The sequence below is a fragment of the Microcaecilia unicolor genome, chromosome 4 (assembly GCF_901765095.1).
Source record: "Microcaecilia unicolor chromosome 4, aMicUni1.1, whole genome shotgun sequence".
Classification (NCBI taxonomy): Eukaryota; Metazoa; Chordata; class Amphibia; order Gymnophiona; family Siphonopidae; genus Microcaecilia; species Microcaecilia unicolor.
In genome coordinates this window covers 244,146,364-244,166,499 of record NC_044034.1, presented here as the reverse complement: position 1 = coordinate 244,166,499, position 20,136 = coordinate 244,146,364, and the positions used below count along the sequence as shown (strand labels likewise).

Below are 20,136 nucleotides of genomic sequence, written 5' to 3'. Positions count from 1 at the left end.
CAGTAATCCATGTCCTCGGATGTGCTCTGTAATTTTGTTTTTAATAATAGCCTCTACCATTTTCCCCGGCACCGATGTCAGACTCACCGGTCTATAATTTCCTGGATCTCCCCTGGAACCTTTTTTAAAAATGGGCGTTACATTGGCCACCCTCCAATCTTCCGGTACCACGCTCGATTTTAAGGATAAATTGCATATCACTAGCAGTAGCTCCGCAAGCTCATTTTTCAGTTCTATCAGTACTGTAGGATGAATACCATCCGGTCCAGGAGATTTGCTACTCTTCAGTTTGCCGAACTGCACCATTACGTCCTCTAGGTTTACCGTGAAGTCAGTAGGTTTCTCCGACTTGTCCGCTTGAAATACCATTTCCGACACCGGTATCCCACCCAAATCTTCCTCGGTGAAGACCGAAGCAAAGAATTCATTCAGTCTCTCCGCTATGTCTTTGTCTTCCTTGATCGCCCCTTTTACCCCTCGGTCATCCAGCGGCCCAACTGATTCTTTTGCCGGCTTCCTGCTTTTAATATACTGAAAAACATTTTTACTATGTTTTTTTGCCTCTAATGCTATCTTTTTTTCGTAATCTCTCTTAGCCTTCTTTATCTGCACCTTGCATTTGCTTTGACACTCCTTATGCTGCTTCTTGTTGTTTTCAGACGGTTCCTTCTTCCATTTTCTGAAGGCGTTTCTTTTAGCCCTAATAGCTTCCTTCACCTCACTTTTCAACCAGGCTAGCTGTCTTTTGGAGTTCCGTCTTTCTTTTCTAATTAGTGGAATATGTTTGGCCTGGGCCTCCAGGATGGTACAGTTTTTACCCTCTCAGTTGTCCCCCTAAGTTTTTTTTTTTTTTTTTTTTTCCCACCGTTCTTCTCATTTTATCATAGTCTCCTTTTTTTAAAAGTTAAACGCTAGCGTATTTGACTTCCTGTGTATAGTTACTTCAAGGTCGATATTAAAACTGATCATATTATGATCACTGTTATCAAGCGGCCCCAGTACCATAACGTCCCTCACCAGATCATGCGCTCCACTAAGGACCAAGTCTAGAATTTTTCCTTCTCTCGTCTGCTCCTGCACCAGCTGCTCCATAAAGCTGTCCTTGATTTCATCAAGGAATTGTACCTCTCTAGCGTGTCCCGATGCTACATTTACCCATTAAAGTCACCCATTATTATCACATTGCCCATTTTGTTTGCGTCTCTGATTTTCTTTTATCATTTCTGCGTCTACCTGTTCATCCTGGCGAGGCGGATGGTAGTACACTCCTATCACAATGATTCAAAGGTGTGATTTGTGTTCTGCTGAATTTGTAATCTATCTGACTCAAGGTTCTCGTTAATATACAATGCTACCCCTCCACCAGTCCGGTCCACCCTATCACTTCGATATACTTTGTACCCCGGTATGACAGTGTCCCACTGGTTATCCTCCTTCCACCAGGTCTCAGTAATGCCTATTATATCCAATTTTTCATTTAGTGCAATATATTCCAACTCTCCCATCTTATTTCTTAGACTCCTAGCATTTACATATAGACATTTCAGAGTATGTTTGTTGTTCCTATTTGCCTGATGCTTAGTACTGGACACTACTGATTTGCCATCTTTTGTCTGATCTTTAGTTGTATTTAAGGGCACCTGGCCTACCACGGTCTGTTGTGCAACCTCACTATCCAGAAACCCTATCTTCCCAGTTTGTGAGGTATCTTTGCAAGATACCTTATCCTGAACCTTGCGCTTTTGAGCCACTGTCGGCCTTCCCCCCCATTTCTAGTTTAAAAGCTGCTCTATCTCCTTTTTAAATGCTGACGCCAGCAGCCTGGTCCCACCCTGGTTAAGGTGGAGCCCATCCTTTCGGAATAGGCTCCCCCTTCCCCATAATGTTGCCCAGTTCCTAACAAATCTAAAACCCTCCTCCCTGCACCATTGTCTCATCCACGCATTGAGACTCCAGAGCTCTGCCTGTCTCTTGGGCCCTGCGCGTGGAACAGATAGCATTTCAGAAAATGCTACCCTAGAGGATCTGGATTTGAGCTTTCTACCTAAGAGCCTAAATTTGGCTTCCAGAACCTCTCTCCCACATTTTCCTATGTCATTGGTACCCACATGTACCAAGACAGCGGACTCCTCCCCAGCACTATCTAGAATCTAGAAGGTAGTGAGGTCTGCCACTTTCGCACCAGGCAGGCAAGTCACCAGGCGATCCTCACATCCACCAGCCACCCAGCTATCTATATGCCTAATGATCGAATCACCAACTACAACAGCTGACTTAACCTTTCCCTCCTGGGCAGCGCTTGGAGACATATCCTCAGTGCGAGAGGATAGTACATCCGCTGGTGGGCAGGTCCTGGCTACAGGAGTACTTTCTACTTCACCAAGGTGATGCTCTCCTTCTAGGACACCTCCCTCCTCCAAGGTAGCACAGGGGCTACCAGACTGGAGGTGGGACTTTTCTACAACATCCCTGTAGGTCTCCTCTATGTACCTCTGTCTCCCTCAGCTCCACCGAGTCTGCTAGTCTAGCCTCAGGAGAACGGACACGTTCTCTAAGAGCTAAGAGCTACGTGTATGTGTATATATATATATATATATATATATATATATATATATATATATATATATATAATCCACATTCAAATTTATTTATATGTCTATCATATTGTGTATGTGTGCGCACACACACATTTATGATATATATGTATAAATGTAGCCTGTGACAGATTCCACTACTTCCCTGGTAGAGTATCTTTACATCTGAAACTTCTTTATCTGAAAATGTCTATCTAAAAATCATGGGTTTATGCTCGTGTTCCATTAACCAGCAAACTTCTATCATCAAACTGTTATAATCCAGAAAAAGCCTAGTCCCAGACAATCTAGATAGAAGGTGCAACAAACTCCTGTTTTGCTTTATTTTTCAGAAATGCCCAAAAACAAGAAATCATAAAAGCTTACAGAAAATTAGCACAGCAGTGGCATCCAGATAATTTTCAGGATGAAGTAGAAAAGAAAGAAGCAGAGAAAAAATTTATCGACATAGCCTCTGCAAAAGAAGTCCTCACTGACCCAGGTATGAATTTCTCATCCCCTTCAGAATGATTTTCCCCTTTTCTTCCTTTAGAATAATGAAATCAAGTGGAAGAAATTTTCTCCTATCAGCACTCTGTAATGAGCATCATTCTACTGAAGCTATATCTTTTTCCTGAACAGGATGGGAAATTATTTTTTTTCTAAGAATTATATATGTATGCAAGCACCAAGTTTTTTTTTTTTCTGAAAGAAAGCAAGTTTCATAAATGATAAATGAACATTGTCCGAGGACAAGCAGACTGATTGTTCTCACAATTGGGTCAATGTCCGCGGCGGCCCAGGAATTGGCACAACTTTTGCAAGCAAAATAAAACTAAGTCTTTCTGGAGAGTTCCCTCGCGCAAGCAACACGAACCGCAGATGTGCGAACGTTTTTCTGCCCGCTGCGCGAGCATGCCTCTCTAGTTTCCTTTTCTCCGCGGTGAGGTGCAGTTTGTTTTTTGCGTCGCTCCTCTCTTAGGCCCAGGAAAAAGTTCTGAGAGACTCAGTTTGTTTCTTTTTGTTTTTTTTTAAATTGTTAAAAAAAAAAAAAAAAAAAAAAAGTAGTTTTAGTTCCCGTACTTCTTTATATTTTTTGTTTCCTGTTAGTTTCCTTTCTTTTTCAACGCGGTCAGGTTTTTCCGCTTTTTTTTGTGCTTTCTTTCTTTTTTAGCACAATCGTGTTGTTTGATTTCACTGAGGCCGTGTTTTCTTCCATATCATCGAAGACACCCAGCGGCTTCAAACGTTGTACTCTGTGCAACCGGACCATCTCAGGTACCGATACCCATGCTTGGTGTAGCCAGTGCCTTGGGCCCGACCATAGCCCAGCCACTTGTAGTCTGTGTCTTCGTATGAAGAAACGGACCCAAGCGTCTCGAAGCCCAACGGGAAAAGCTTTTTGGGGCTCAGTCCGGACATTCGACATCGGTACCGAGGTCGGCGGCGGCGGCGGCATCGACAGGAGCATCGATGTCAGGGAGCAAGGTAATGGCTGCTGAGAGACCAACTCATGCTGGGAGCAGTGAGGTGTCCAGTGGGTCTCCACCTGTCTTGAGGCCTCCTGTTATGCAGGCCCCCCTGGGACCAACCTTCGTCAGACCCGACCCCAAGGAAACGTGAGGATTCCACGTCTTCCTCTTCGGTACTGGAGAGTCTCGATGACGGGCGTCGAGCGAAGGCTAAGAAGCACGGTCATCGTTCTCCTTCGACGCACGGTACCAGGAGCTCTAGGGCGTCGAGAGAGTCGGCACCCGAGAAGCGTCAGCGCCGAGAGGACCGCTCCCCCTCGGTGCAGGAGGTGCCGATACGTCGGTCTCTTGGCAGTCGGTACCTACTCCCAAGCCTCCATGGATTCTGACACTGCCTGCTCCACCGACCCCCCACAGCCTTCTCCGATGGCGGCTCTTGACGAGCGTATCCGGGCCTTGTTTCCAGAACTTCTGGAAGGCTTACTGCGTCAATCAGCTTTGGTGTCGGGGGTGCTTGCGCCCTCTCTCCCATCTGCTGCAGTGGTGCCTGGCCCTTCACCTGTGGTGAGGTCTCTGACTGCGGTGCCGCCTGCGGCATCTGCATCGGCTGCCACCCAGATCGACTCCCCTTCGACGTCAGTGGAGGGAGATTCGCCGCAGTTGGATAGGGCGTCGACCTCTCAACATCGCCATAGAGGACATCATTCCTTGGCATCGAGACAGGTCCAGTGTCAGAATATCTTGACACAGGTAGTGTCTGACACTGAGCAGGAGCGCTCATGGGAATCAGAGGAAGATCCCAGGTACTTCTCTTCCAATGAGTCTTTTGGGATTCCCTCTGACCCTTCTCCTCCGCTGGAAAGAAGACTATCTCCACCGGAGAGTCTGTCTTTTTCCTTTTTTGTCCAGGAAATGGCTATGGCTATTCCTTTCCCTGTGGAGGTTGAGGATGAGCCCAAGTTTGACATGCTGGAAGTCCTGGATTATTCTTCACCTAAACAGACTGTGACAGTCCCTTTCCATAAGGTACTGAAGGAAGCCCTTATGAGAAACTGGGACGCCCCTCTGTCTGGCCCTGTGGTTCCCAAGAAAGCTGAGTCTCAATACCGGATCCACGGTGAACCTGGATTGATGAGGTCCCAATTACCCCACAATTCCATGGTGTTGGATTCTGCTCTCAAGAGAGCTAGGAATACTAGAGACTATGCTTTGGTGCCCCCAGGCAGAGAAGCTAGGACTCTTGACTCTTTTGGGAGAAAGACTTATCAGGCCGCTATACTCGCTGCCAAGATCCAGTCATACCAGCTCTTTATGAGCATACACTTGCGGGACTCGAAAAGTCAACTGTCCAGCTTGGATGATGCACTCCCTGCGGAGTTGGCTGAGCCTTTTTGCCAGGTGGTCAGGCAGCAGAAGGCGTGTCGCAAGTTCCTGACCAGGGTACTTTTTTTTTTTTTTTTTTATCATTTATATATATACTTTACAAGTTTCAACACTTGGCAGAAAAATAATGCAAATGGTTATATTATCACAAGGAAAAAAAAAATAAAAGAGAAAAATTTTTCACTTATAGGTAATAAATTCCTCATTAACATCATAAAAGTCCACAAATTCTGGAGTTCAATAACCCAACTAGGGAGAACAAAAAGGAAAATATTTTAACAAACTTAGATCAAGTCAGAAGCGTTTACAAGCTAGATACAACAACTTCTTGAGAAACCTTTTTTGATATAATAAAAGAGGATAATTGAGAAGGCTGAAAATAAACATATTTTTCAGTTTGATACAAGACCAAGCACTTGCAAGGATACTTTAAATAAAAAGTTGCTCCAAGTTGCAAAGTTTCCTGTTTCAGTTGTAGAAATTTCTGTCTACGTTTTTGTGTCTCACGTGCCAGGTCTGGAAATATTCGTACTAAAAGACCTTACTTGAAATTTTTTTTTCAATGTCCAGACCTTGTCTGTGAGTAACGCAAACGTTACTAATAAAGTGGATGATACAACTTGTTCCGAATCAGATGTTTCCAAAATAGCCGACAGATCAAGCGACTGATTATTCACTTGAACTTGAGGATTTTTCTCCGTCTTTAAGGGAATGTAAAAGGCCTGTGACACTGGAGGAATACAATCTTCAGTTATTTCAAAAAATTCTTTATAATAAATCTTCAACATTTCCCTTGGGAAAATCATAGGATGAAAAGGAAAATTTATAAGACGCAAATTATTGCCACGTGAAGCATTTTCCCATATACTCTGACTTCCTCCTCAGGTTCACTAAATCTTTAACCATCGTAGTTTGTACTAGTTGTGTCTGTTGAAGTTCCTTTTCCACCTTATTTACCCGTGTTTCCAATGATTTTATTTCAGTGTCCATTTCTCTCACTTTCCCTTCAACCACAATTATATCTTCTTTCATTTGCTTTATTTATGGAAGGTTGATGTTTTTTCACCAAAGGTGGCCTCTCATAACATCCAACCAGTGGGTTCTTCAAATAGTCCGGTTAGGATACACCCTCGATCTGGAATCCAAACATCCAGATTGCCCACCAGGAGCTCATTCTTACAGCTCCCAGCACAGGCAGGTACTTGCAGAGGAACTGTCCGCCCTTCTGAAGGCCAGTGCGGTTGAACCCGTTCCACCAGGGGAAGAAGGGCTGGGATTCTATTCCAGGTACTTTCTTCTGCAAAAGAAAACGGGGAGGGGGGGATGCGTCCCATCCTAGACCTAAGGGCCCTGAACAAATTTCTACTCCGAGAGAAGTTCAGGATGGTTTCCCTGGGCACCCTTCTTCCCATGATTCAGGAAAACGATTGGCTATGCTCTCTGCACTTAAAGGATGCTTACATCCATATCTCGATGCTCACAGGAAGTATCTTCGGTTTCGGCTAGGACACAGCACTTTCAGTACTGTGTACTGCCCTTTGGTCTGGCATCTGCACCCAGGGTATTCACAAAGTGTCTGGCTGTAGTCGCAGTGTTGCTATGCAGACTGGGAGTGCATGTCTTCCTTATCTCGACGATTGGTTGGTGAAGAGCACATCGGAGGTGGGTGCTCTACAGGCCATGCGAATGACTATTCAGGTGCTAAAACTACTGGGGTTCATGATCAATTATCCCAAGTCCCATCTCACCCCAGTTCAAAATTTGGAGTTCATTGGAGCACTGTTGAACACAAAGACAGCTCGAGCTTTTATCACCGAGGCAAGGGCAGACAATCTCCTGTCCCTAGTGTCTATGGTTCAAGCGTCTCAACAGATTACAGCTAGTCAGATGTTGACTTCTGGGGCATATGGCCTCCACGGTTCACATGACTCCCATGGCATGTCTACACATGAGATCAGCTCAATGGACCCTAGCTTCCCAGTGGTATCAGGCTGCAGGAAGTCTAGAAGATGTGATCCAACTGCTTGCTGTGGTGGATGATTCAATGAAATTTGACTTTGGGCGTCCATTCCAAATCCCTCAGCCGCAAAAAGTGCTGACGATGGATGCATCCCTCCTGGGGTGAGGAGCTCATGTAGATGGACTTCACACTCAAGGAGCTTGGTCCTTTCAGGAAAAAGGTCTTCATATCAACCTCCTGGAATTGCGAGTGATCTGGAACGCTCTAAGGGCTTTCAGAGATCGGCTGTCCAACCAAATCATATTGATTCAGACAGACAATCAGGTTGCGATGTATTATACCAACAAGCAGGGGGGCACCGGATCTCGCACTCTGTGTCAGGAAGCCATCCAGATGTGGCTTTGGGCACACCGCCACAGCATGTTTCTCCAAGGCACTTATCTGGCAGGTGTAAACAGCCTGGCCGACAGATTGAGCAGGATAATGCAACCTCATGAGTGGTCACTGAACATGGGCGTAGTCCACAAGATCTTCCGAGCATGGGGCACCCCCTCGGTGGATCTTTTTGCCACTCAGATCAATCACAAAGTCCCTCAGTTCTGTTCCAGGCTTCAGGCCCACAACAGACTAGTGTCAGATGCCTTTCTCCTGCATTGAGGAACAGGCTTTCTGTATGTATATCCTCCCATACGTCTAATAGGGAAGACTTTGCTGAAACTCAAACAAGACTGCTGAACCATAATTCTGATAGCTCCCTTCTGGCTGCATCAGATTTGGTTCCCTCTTCTGGAGTTGTCCTCCGAGGAACCGTGGAGATTGGAATGTTTTCCAACCCTCATCACTCAGAATGAGGGGTCGCTTCTACATCCCAGCTTCCAGTCCCTGGCTCTCACAGCCTGGATGTTGAGATTTTAGAATTCGCCTCCTTGTGTCTTTCAGAGGGTGTCTCTTGTGTCTTGCTTGCTTCCAGGAAAGATTCCACCAAGAGGTGTTACTCTTTCAAATGGAGGAGGTTTGCCATCTGGTGTGACAGCAAGGCCCTAGATCCTCTTTCTTGTCCTACACAGACCCTGCTTGAATACCTTCTACACTTGTCAGAGTCTGGTCTTAAGACCAACTCTGTAAGAGTTCACCTTAGTGCATTAGTGCTTATCATTGCCGTGTAGAAGGTAAGCCTATCTCTGGACAGCCTTTAGTTGTTCGTTTCATGAGAGGTTTTGCTTTTGTCAAAGCTCCCAGTCAAACCTCCACCAGTGTCATGGGATCTGAACGTCGTTCTCACCCAGCTCATGAAAGCCATACTTTTTCCCATTAAAATGCACAAAGCCCTGATTACACTCATTGCAAATCATTGAGAGTAATGAGGCAGAACACCAGAGGTACATTGAAATTCTGTATATCATTTCTGCCATCCAAAGTTTACTTGCTCAGTGAGGGGGTCCTTGCGATCTTTTGGTTGTCCATGTAGAGTATGGTTCCCACCCCTCTTCAGATGATCATGCAGCTTAGCCGTTAGCTTTTGCCCTCATCCAAAGTCTGTTCAAATGCCTGAAAACTAGATCTCCTTCTCTTTCTACTCCTGTTATCTTTGTGACCTTAGAAACACAACCAATTATTCATCCTGATGCTGTCACAGTGACTGTTTTCCCTTGCCAGTTTGGCATTTGGGAGGATGGACAAAAACCAGCGAGGATTAAGGAGGCAATCCTTCCAGTGAAGTAATGGAAATGGAGAAATAAATGTCTATGAACTTGCCATGCTCTCATCCCACCAGGAACACACCCACACCACACCCTCTTGCCATTTGCACGCAATTAGGTTTGATACTTGTGGCTTTTTGTAAAATGGGAACTTATCTTGCATAAATATGTAAATACTAGTTTATGCATGTATCAAATGTGGATAGGGCTTGTAAAATGAAGGCCTTAGAATATCACACTGTATTCATCTTGGTTATCTAAATGTTTTCAGTCTGGACTAGTCTAGTTGGATAAGGAGGATGAAAGTTTCTTATCTACTAATTTCCTTGCCTTGTCCTGCTAGCCCAGCCCAGGATCTGCGTGGTAAGACTAAGTGTATCCCCAGTGAATACATTGAACCTTAGAAAAGTACAAGCACTATGGGACACACAGTGAAGTTACTAAGTAGTACATTCAGAACAAATTGGAAAAAATAATAGTGATCTTATTTTTCCAGAGATGGTCACATAATCTTCACTCAATGTATAAGTAAACTCTGGAATTTGTTGCCAGAAAATGTACTAAAAGCGGCAGTGTTTAAAGTTGTTTTTTTTTTTTTTTTTTTTTAAACATGTCCATAAACCATATTAAGGTTGACTTGGGGAAATCCACTGTTTAGATTTTTTGCTTGTTTAAGAATATTTTACTCTTGAGATCACTAGGAACTTGCTGAAAACAGGATGTTGGGCTTGATGGACCTTTTTTCTATCTCAGTACAGCAAAACTTATGTAGTGTAAACCTGAATGTAACTTGCCTTGAGCTACAACTGAAGAGGCATGTTAAATCAAAATCCCATCTCATCCTTGGATAGTTCAGCAACATGTTGCAATCCTCTGGGTGTCTAGGTTCAGAGACTTTGCTTACTCAGGTCTGCTTTGACAATAATATACTGGTGAGTTCCAGGGCTGTACCACCACTTATACTAGTGATGATATAACTGAAAGTGCAGTATTCTCTGCCTCAATCTTCTGGTTGGGATCATCTGGATTGGTCAAGCAGGACTCAAGGAAAGGAAATGAGCAGGTAATTTAATAGCATTTGTATTCTACTTGACCACCAAGTTCTAAGCGGGTAACAGCAAAAAGTTGCATCAAAATCAAGCAACATATAAAATTCAGTCAAAACCAGAAAGTGTAAACATGATCATGAAAACGTACAGGTAATACAACAATTAAGAGTGGAGTAGCAAAGTTTTTTTTTTTTACAGCTTGTCAAAAACTCATATAGGGGGAGATCTATTTCCATGTAAGATCAACTTAGTGACTACATTTTGTAATACCTGGGGCCCTGTTTACTAAGGTGCGCTAGCGTCTTTAGCATGCACTAACGCTAGAGACTCCTATGGGTGTCTCTAGAGTTAGCATGTGCTAACAGGGCCCCTGGAGTCTTTGCAGCTGCTTATCCTGCAAGCCTAACAAACAGATATTACAATAATCAAAATATATAAGAATCACTGCTTGGATTAGTCGGAAGTACAGATTTTCTGGAAAAAAAACTTAATCTACACAGTAATTACAACTTGAACAAAATCTGTTGTACCAAACAGTTCACATAAGTTTCCATGGTGAGATCCAACAACCATTATGAAATTGTTTCTCCGAGGACAAACAGGCTTCCAATTCTCACAAGTGGGTAGACGATCCACGTCACCCAGGATTCGGCACAGCCACCATAGAAAAACTTTTGAGAGCCTTCTGGGGTGCGAGCCATGTCCCACCACACATGCGCAGAGCGCCTTCCTGCCCACAGCAAATCTGCTTCTCTTCAGTTCTTTTCCACGAGAGGAAGCAGCTGTGCTCTGCGTTGCTCCTCACACGCCCGGGAAGAGCCTTAACCGCATTTCGATGCTATTTTCTTGTTTTCTTTCATTATTAAAAAAATAAATAAATCCTTTCTTATTTTCCCTAGTTTTTGTTCCTGCATTTGTTTTCTTTGCTTTTTTGTCGTAAGTCCCCATTTAGACCTGCGCAGACGGATTTACTATTTTTGTGCCTTTACTTTTTTTTTTCCAGGCACAATCTCAACTTTTGATTTTGCCGGAGCCATTTTCCCTTCTATGTCATCGAAGACTCCCAGTGGCTTCAGGCGTTGCTCCCAGTGCCTCGGGAGCTTCTCTCCAGTTTAATACAGTAGCATAAAAATAAAACAAATTTATGAAGAAACAACTCCAAGGGGAGGTGGGCGGGATTGTGAGAATGTGAAACCTGCTGTCCTCTGAGGATACCTGCTACAGGTAAGTATCTTCTCTTTCTCCGAGAACAAGCAGGTTTCCAGTTCTCACAAGACTCTAATTGTAAATTCATTTACAATTTTCATTAATTTTTCCTAAAAGTAGTGTATTAGCTAAATTGATAATCTTTAAAGCCTTTCATAACTTTTTCAAGAATTAATTTGATTGTCTACAGTAACACCTCAATCTCTTCTGTCAATCATGGCCTGTCCAAGGGCCTGTTTTTCAAAGCCACGCTACCGATTCCCGTTCAATTCCCATTCAATTCCTATGGGCTTCCTCTCATTTGCCGTGCAGGAATTGGAAGTGCGGCTTTGTACAAGAGGCCCTTGGACAGGCCATGGTTGACTGAAGAGATTGTGTTACTGTAGATAATCAAATTCTTGAAAATTATGAAATGCTTTAAAGATGATCAATTTAGCTAATACACTACTCAGTAAATGGGGCCCTTAGACACCAAAATATTCCTATAGACTAAGTAGTGCTAAGGCTGCACTAGCATTTTTAGCACACGTTAAATGCTAAAGGCACCCATATATATGGGTGTCTCTAGTGTTTAGCGTGCAGTAATTGTACACACTCACTAAAAATGTTAACGCGTCTTAATAAATAGGGCCCTAAGTGTGTCAGCATTTTTGGCTCAAGTTTTACTTCTGGGCCTTTCAACTGAGTTGAAGTTTGTGTATTGTGTTTTATATTGGGTTTTTGTTTGTGGAAAATGTAATATCCTATTTATAACTGGATTCCTTTCTATTTTGATACAAAGTTGTAATTTACCCTTCTGGTCACAGTAGGTTCTGATTTTTATCTTCATGCCTATGTTTATTTTTTTGTTTTTAGAGATGAGGAAGCGATTTGATGCAGGAGAAGATCCCTTGGACCCAGAGAACCAGCAGGGTGGTGGAGGGAGCCATTTTCATAGAAGCTGGAATCAATGGCAGGGATTCAACCCCTTTGGCTCAGGAGGACCTTTTAATTTCAAATTCCACTTTAATTAGAGACGCACATTTTGCTGCTGCTCATCTGTATAGAACAAATTAAAAACTCATTACAGGCCCTATGGGTATTGAAATCGCTCTTAGTATCTTGAGTGGGCAGCATCCCCTCTGTGGAAGAATTCTGTCCGTGTAATGTACATCATCTTAGCAAAGTAGACTTTTATTGTGATCATTTTATAATGTTAGCTCTAGCAATAACGCTGGGGTTGAGAGTTCCTATGTTAACAATATTGTGTGTGGGCACCTAAGCTTCAGTTACTTGAGTTATCTTTTCACCCTTCCATTGTTTGTTTTTTTGTTTTTTTTTTTAATAAATAGAAGAGATACTGGATTTATTTTAAACATGTAAAATGCACAGTCTCAACACCAGTTCTTACAGAGAGAACTACTAAGTGAAATCATCATAGTTATAGTCAAGGGCCTCTCTTTTTACTGTAGCTCAGGGTTAAATTTTGCAGCATAGCTGTGCAAATGTGCTTATTACATCAGACATTTTTTTTTAGTGCATGAATAATGAAATTATACTCATTCTACTGTACCTAGCAAGCTCATCAGAATTTGGAAGGGTGCTAATCTTGTTGCCTCGGAACTTATATTTTAGTTGTAGCTGCCAGTAGAGGAGTGACAAATAAGGCCTTGATTATAAATTTAAATAGAACAGTTTCTCCTATGGAGCTCAATCTTTGAGCAGTTTGAATTGATTTTGGATTATGCCTTTTTTTTTTTGTAGCTCAAAGCAAGTTACACTGGGGGTACAGTAGGTATTTCCCAGTCTCTGGAGGATTTATTACAAGACAAACTTTCAGTTCAAAAATTAACCTGGGGATTCTATATAGTGTGCCTTGGGATCCATGCCGCAATCCAAGCAGATTCTATAACTGTGTGTGTAATTTAACAAGCTGAGTGCGGATAACAGCACTTAACAAGCAATAATGAACGCTAATTGGCACTGATTAGAATAGGTGCACAACTTGCTAAGTGTATTCTGTAACTTAGTGCGCTTAACTTCTAACGCATGCAGGCAAAAAAGGCCATGGTTATGGGCGGGGCAATGGGCGTTTTGTGAACATTCTGAAGTTTACGTGCGTAGTTATAGAATATGGCCTAGTGCGCCTAAATCTACACACAGGGATTTATGCCACATTTTCATTGGTGTAAATGGATGCGCATAGTTTTAGGCGCTGAAATATCAACTAAGCGTATTCTATAATCTGCACTTAAATCTAGGCAGCGATTATAGAATATGCTTAGTTCAATTTTTTTAAGGCACCATATATAGAATCTCCCCCTAAGTGCTTTTAATGTATTAACTTAATATTGGAAACTTCTACTTGAAGCCCAGTGGCTTTAAAGGATATTTTCTTGTTCATGGAAGCAGTATCTATTGGAAAGTGAAATGGTCATTTTAGTATCAGTAAAGTCTTAAATTAAGACAAATCATTTTTGCTTGTTACACATGCAGCTCCTGAATAAGGTTATTTCATCATGACTTAATTCAAGTTTAAGTGACAAAGGCTGCTGAAAAGCTATGACATCGCAGTATTTGTTTCGTTGTGTTAGCAAGGGAGGAAGAGCAGACAGTTGACACAGCAGTTCCATTTTGGTTCTTTAACCCTGCAGCTGAGATGGAGCCAGGACTGGGATCCGTCACCATTAGTCTTAATTCACAAATGCCCTATTTATATCCTTTAAGCAGATGTAGAGAAACCAGAAAAACATACCAACAGGGAATGCAACATGGCAAAATAACATGGATTTTTTTTTTCAATCAACCATACCTGACATGACCACCTTTCAGCAAACACCAACATCAGAAGACTTCCAATCTATAGTAGGGCAGCAATGAAAATGGCTTATATCCTGGACTGCAAAACATCAATAGGAATTTCAGTCTAAGAACTGACTGTGTGAAAATTCAGGCATCAGCAATTCAGGTTGCAAAGCTGACAATTCAGCTATGTAAGGGGCCCTTTTACTAAGGCACGTAGCCGCCTACACGCGTCCAACACACGCCAAATTGGAACTACTGCGTGCCCTGGATGGTAATCCCATTTTTCACTTGCGCCCAAAACATGCAGTAGAAAATAGCACATGAGACCTTACCACTAAGTCAATGGGTGGCGGTAAGGTCTTAGGCCGAAAATGGACGCGTGCTGGTTTTAATTTTGCCACACGTCCATTTTCGGCCACAAAAACCCCCCTTTTTCCAGGCGTACTGAAAAATTGACCTGTGTGCATCCAAAACACGCGCGACACCAGCATGGGCCACTTTAGGTGTGCCTTAGTAAAAGGACCCCTGAGTTTTTACACTGTTGATTTAAGATTGTCATTCCTATTGATGTATTGCAGTCCAGGAAATAAGCATTTCCATTGCTGCCCTGATAGTTTGCAGTTCCCTTGATGCAGCAGTTTGCTGAACTGTGGCTGTGTTGGGTTTGGTGGTTGACAATCGTATTCTGCCATACTGGTTCCTGTTGCCGTTTGTTCTGTTGATGTGTTTTCCTGATTTCTCTAGTCTGGTTCGGCATCTGCTTACGATTTATCTACATTGCCCTTTTTAGACTTATTTTATTTCCCTTTCTAAACCTACATTGCAGCTACAGTCCTTGGACTATTGCCATTCTCCAGGGCTGAGTCCATCACACTGCAATCATGAGCCCTAAATATGGCTACTAGAGGTGACCATTATGTGTTGACTGACTGCCTTTCCTCAGTGGCTGTGGGAGCTGTCTCTGCAACATCCTCAACTGAGCCAGAGAATAGACCTCAGAGAATCAAACCCTATGGGCCTGATCCAATTACAGTATTTTGGAAAAAGGTTAATTTATGTGCCATTTAAAATAATAGATTGCTCACAATAGCAAGTTATCTTTTTATGTTTCTGTGCTTTATTGTTCTGATTCAAGTCTTCATTTTTGTTGTTTGTGACGGTGATCTATTTTTACTTTTCTTTTTAATTGTGAAATAAAAAGTGTAGTACATCTTGTAATTTTCGTCATACTCCCTTTTAAAAAGAAATCCTTGAGTCCACATGAACTGTTAACGTTTTATTACAGGATAATACCTGTATGTAACTCTAACTAGATTTCTAAATGGGGCAAAAAAATAAACACCAATCAGCTTAGAAATTAAAATTCACACTTTTTTAATTCAGTTGCATTCTAATTTTATTTTTGGTTTAATATTCAGAGACGACAAATGATAATTATTTAAAGGTTGTATTTACAATGCACCAAATGTTAATACGTCATGGCGCTACTTTGTTAAAGAAGGCTGTAAACCATTGAATTTTTAATGTAATGTGACTTTTTCTAACCATAGGCTGGATTTTCAGCTGGCACAATGATTGTATTTGATTTAAGTGCTGGCACTTAAATTAATACCTATATTCAGTGACAGAACAAGTATAGGTAGCAGCATTGAATATGTGGACGGTAGTTGTTGTATTAGCAATTATTTATTTAGCAGATCTAAAGTTTCCAAGTTTATTAACACTTGCTTATACTGCCTGGGGGACAACCCATACAATACAATATAACATTTTATCATACTAGAAAAGAAATGGAACTACAAAGGTGACGGAGGAGGGTGTAGATAGGAGGCAAGAGAGCAGAGACGCCGTTATGTAACCCCATCTAAGCCTCCAGTCAGCGAAGTAGGGCTGGAGCCAAAGGCATTGCCAAGTAAGTGGGCCTTAAAGGCAGGTAGAGAGTATTCCAATCGTAAGGTGTGGGGGAGTGTATTCCAAAAAGTGGGTCTCATCACGTTAAATATTCAAGTGTGTATAGACTAAAGACGAACAGAAGGAACATACAAGTTACCTGGATTATTGGCTGAATATTGCCTTTTTCTGGAAAACGTTTTGGCACACCCTCACTGTCCCATTCTATTTAGGGGCCTTTTACAAAGCGGCGTAGGTGCCTTTGGGCATCAAAATTGGCACTACCGCCCGGCTACCGCATGCCCCAGGCAATTCCATTTTTGACACGCGCCCAAAACACGCGGTAGAAAATATTTTCTACTGCATGATGCTTACCTGGCTGTAATCGGCAGTTTATGTGCTGGCCGCTTACCGCCCGGTTAGCGTGTGAGAACTGCTAAGTCAGTGGGTGGTTGTTTTTAATTTTGACGCATGTCCATTTTCTTGTACAAAATGCCTTTTTTTTTCTAGGCGCGCTGAGCAAATGGACCTATGCGCACGCCTAAAAGTGTAGGCGTGCCTTCGTAAAATGGTCCCTTAGCCTTTTGGTTAGTTATCCAGCCTTGTACTATAAAGCGGCATCTAGAGGTAGGCACTCTTAAATTGACAGGTACCTATGTACACTAAGCACTATTCTATAAGGTAGAACCCAAGTGCCATAGTGTCTAACTACAAGAGAATGCATGTGGGCAGAGCACAGGTGAGCCATGGATGTGGCTCCCAGTCAGGCACATAGTTTATAGACTACTACAAACTATACCTACCTTTTGGTGCACTTAGGTGCCAACCAGAGAATGACACAGGGACAAAATTTGTCCCTGTCCCCATCCTATCTGCATGGGTTCTGTCTCCATCCCCATCCCCGTGGACTCTGTTCTCATTCACAGAAGCCTCAAACACTTATGATTTTATATTTAAATCTTTTTATTAAAGTATAAAAAGAAACAATAGGCTGTGCAACTGTTGTGTATAAATTACAAATAGAAAACAATAATAACTAGCAGCTTTAATAACCCACCCACCACCACCACCACCCTCTACCCTTTAAACCCCAACAACAGCTGACTTCTGCTACCCCAAGGAATCCTAATCCACCCTGTGAAATTGTCCCTAGAGGGGAGAAATATTCCCTGTAAAGCACTGTTAATGATTTTTTAATCTGTGGATAAGAAGTCATCAACAATCTCAGGATTCAGTCTAGCTCTCCTGTTTTCCACAGTTCCTCCTGCAATAGAAGATGTCTTCTTAGGAGATGTGCTGGTAGCAGGATGTACAGGATCCCCCACGCAATTTTTGCTAGCTGTGGCCAGCATGTTTGCTTGTTTTTCAAAAAAATACAAATATTGTCTGCATCAATCAAACATAAATAACAGTCCAGTTCATTAACAGGCTTCAAAGTAGAAAGTGACACGGGGACAAAGTTTGTCCCTGTCTTCATGGGCTTTGTCCCTGTCCTCGTGTCATTCTCTAGTGCCAACCTATGCTTGCCATTGAATTTTGTAAGAGGATGTGCCTACCCATGGATGCACCAATGTGGACCTTGCGCTAGTATTCAATAATGGAATCTTGGTATTAAGAGGCCATTATCGAATGGGTGCTAAGCGCATGGTCTTGGGGCACCTAGACTTCAGGCACCACTTCATAGAATTGGCCTTCACATGTATAAGGTTTAAAATGCATGGCTAAAGAAGTTCACAAGCTGCTGACAAATAGGTAACTTTTGAATATTGGCCTGCATTAGGTTAATACCAGTTGTTTAGCAATCATGCTGTGAATAGCATGCTCCATTTTTGAAAGCAACAGCTAGGTGTGACTTGTAGGCTAGCTGTAATGAATGCATTTGGATATAATTGAGATTAGTGTCAAATGTATAGTAGAGAACCTGAAAATCCAACCTAGTTATGGTTCTCAAGGATCTGAATTCATTATTTTTGGTTCATCTAATATTTGTACTTCTGCAAGAAAGCCTGTTCAGTAAAGTGCCCCAGAGATGTGTTAACACACATTAATAGGGCTACTTTTACTTAGGGGTGTGTTTACTAAGGTGCGTTAGCATTTTTAACGTGCCTTTAAAGTTAAGGCGCGTTATATGCTAACGTACCTATACATTTCTATGGGTGCGTTAGCATTTAATGCGCGTAAACCATTAACATGCGTTATAACCGCTGAGGCGCTTATAGCGCACCTTAGTAAACATAGGCGTTAGCCACTTTTTATTAAACATCAAGACAACGTTGCTGTTTGAAAATGATTTTTTTTTTTCAGAATTCTGCTTCCTGCCCAAGCACTGTTAACAGAAATTTTTACAGAGACTATAGTTAAGTCTTATACTACCAGCCCAAACTCCAGACTTGACAGCTACAACTTGTCTGGTTTTTTTCAGGGCATACACTGTGACTATTAATGGGGTTTATTTCTATTGATTTTTAATTTGGTTAGTTTATATATTTTACTTGGCCTTTAAATCAGAGCTGTTTGCGGTCCTTGAGGACTGACGTTTGGCATATAGGTTAGGGTTATTGTATGTAATTCATGTTTCACATTTCTAAACCAAAATTGCCACCAACTACTAGGATATGATTATTTGTCTTTACTCATCTACTACATTTACATTAGTTGGCCTATATTGACAGAGAAGAGAGTAGCACAGTTGACTAAAACAAAAGTGGTTTTGTCTCACGGCAAGTTTTTGAAACTCGTAGGATAAAAAAACTTTCAGCATTGCAATCATTTAGAATGTTTTTGTTGGACTCAGATTTGCTTCTAACAGTCATTCTTTTCTTGCACATAAGTGTGTAGAAATATGGATACTATTTTTATATGATACCTTTATATTTTCACATTTAATAAATATATTTATGGTGACTGGAGCCTGTGCTGTTTTATCAAGTGTATGCAATTTGTACATGTAAATCAGAGGTGGGCAAACTACAGTCCAGGGGTTTAAAGCAGCCTGAGGCCAACTTTTGTCCTCCTTGAGCCCCATCTGTTTTTGCCCTGTGATACACCATCTGTCAGCTCAAACTACCTCATTTCTGCTAGTCACAATCATCTGTGCCTGTGAACAACTGATCTTTTGTATCCCTACAAACCTGGAATTGGTCATAATCTGACTTTTTTTTATTTTTTAAAGTAAGGTCAATTGTTAGTAGGAGCCAGTGGTGTAGCTACGGGTGGGCCTGGGTGGGCACAGGTCCACCCAGCGGCAGCACCCCACATCAACATCTCTCCTCTACTGCATCCTGGCATCTGCCCACCCATCGCTGAACCCCGTTCTCCCTGGTGTACCTTATTACAGGTGTCCCCAGGGCCTGTAGGGATTCATTATTGGTGCTTGTGCCGGCCCTGCAGGCTTCCATTGGCTGAGTCCCACCCTTGCTTTCATCATTTCCTGTCTGGTGGGACCTGGCCAATGGAAGCCTGGAGGGCCGGCGCAGGCAGCAATAATGAATCACTACAGGCCCTGGGGACATCTGTAAGGTACACCAGGGAGGGATGGGGGTTCATTGATCAGAAGCTGGGATACTGCGGAGAGGGAGAGATGTTGATGTGGGGTAGATGAAAAAATTATAATTCTTTTTTTATATCTTGGGGGGGGGGGGGGGGTGCTGTGGAGTATTGTGTTGTGGATGAGCCCATCTAACTTAGCTTTGGGCCTGTCCAAAATACTGGTCTGACTACGCCACTGGTAGGAACATCTCCTTGCAGGGCTGCCTGTGTCAAAGCATGTACCCCCAGATTCTATATAATGTGCCTACCATTCCATGCCAAGCAACTTCTGTGTGTAACTTAACAACACTGATTGGATTGTTAAGCTAATTAACAGTACTTAACAAGCAATAATGAGCACTAATTGACAATTTGAATTTACGGTCACAAATTGCTAAGCGTATTCTGTAATGCAGAGCACCTAAAGTTTATTATGCGCAGGCAAAAAGGGGCAGGGAAATGGGCATTCTAAAATTTACACACATAGTTATAGAATATGGCTGTGTGTCTAAATTTGCTGATATTTACACCATGTTTTTGTGGTATAAATGGATACGCTTAGTTGTAGGCGCTGGGATATCAACTAAGCAT

General features: G+C 42.3%; 1 protein-coding gene and 1 long non-coding RNA gene across 2 annotated transcripts in view; one reads left to right on the top strand and one right to left on the bottom strand.

Moving 5' to 3' along the window:
• DNAJC3 (DnaJ heat shock protein family (Hsp40) member C3) overlaps positions 1–13,511 on the top strand; it is a 114,508-nt gene extending 100,997 nt beyond the window's left edge. The window contains exons 11-12 of the mRNA XM_030201371.1: positions 2,927–3,075; positions 12,199–13,511. Of these exons, the coding sequence (XP_030057231.1) occupies positions 2,927–3,075; positions 12,199–12,356 (307 nt within the window). The 3' untranslated portion in view covers positions 12,357–13,511. The remainder of the gene's footprint in view (positions 1–2,926; positions 3,076–12,198) is intronic.
• LOC115469082 lies at positions 1,903–18,918 on the bottom strand. Its single transcript, XR_003941954.1, has 4 exons — positions 18,370–18,918; positions 11,816–11,825; positions 8,452–8,461; positions 1,903–1,913 (listed from the first exon to the last, which is right to left on the bottom strand). It is a non-coding gene; the product is annotated as an uncharacterized LOC115469082 (long non-coding RNA).
• Between the last annotated feature and the right edge of the window lie 1,218 nt (positions 18,919–20,136).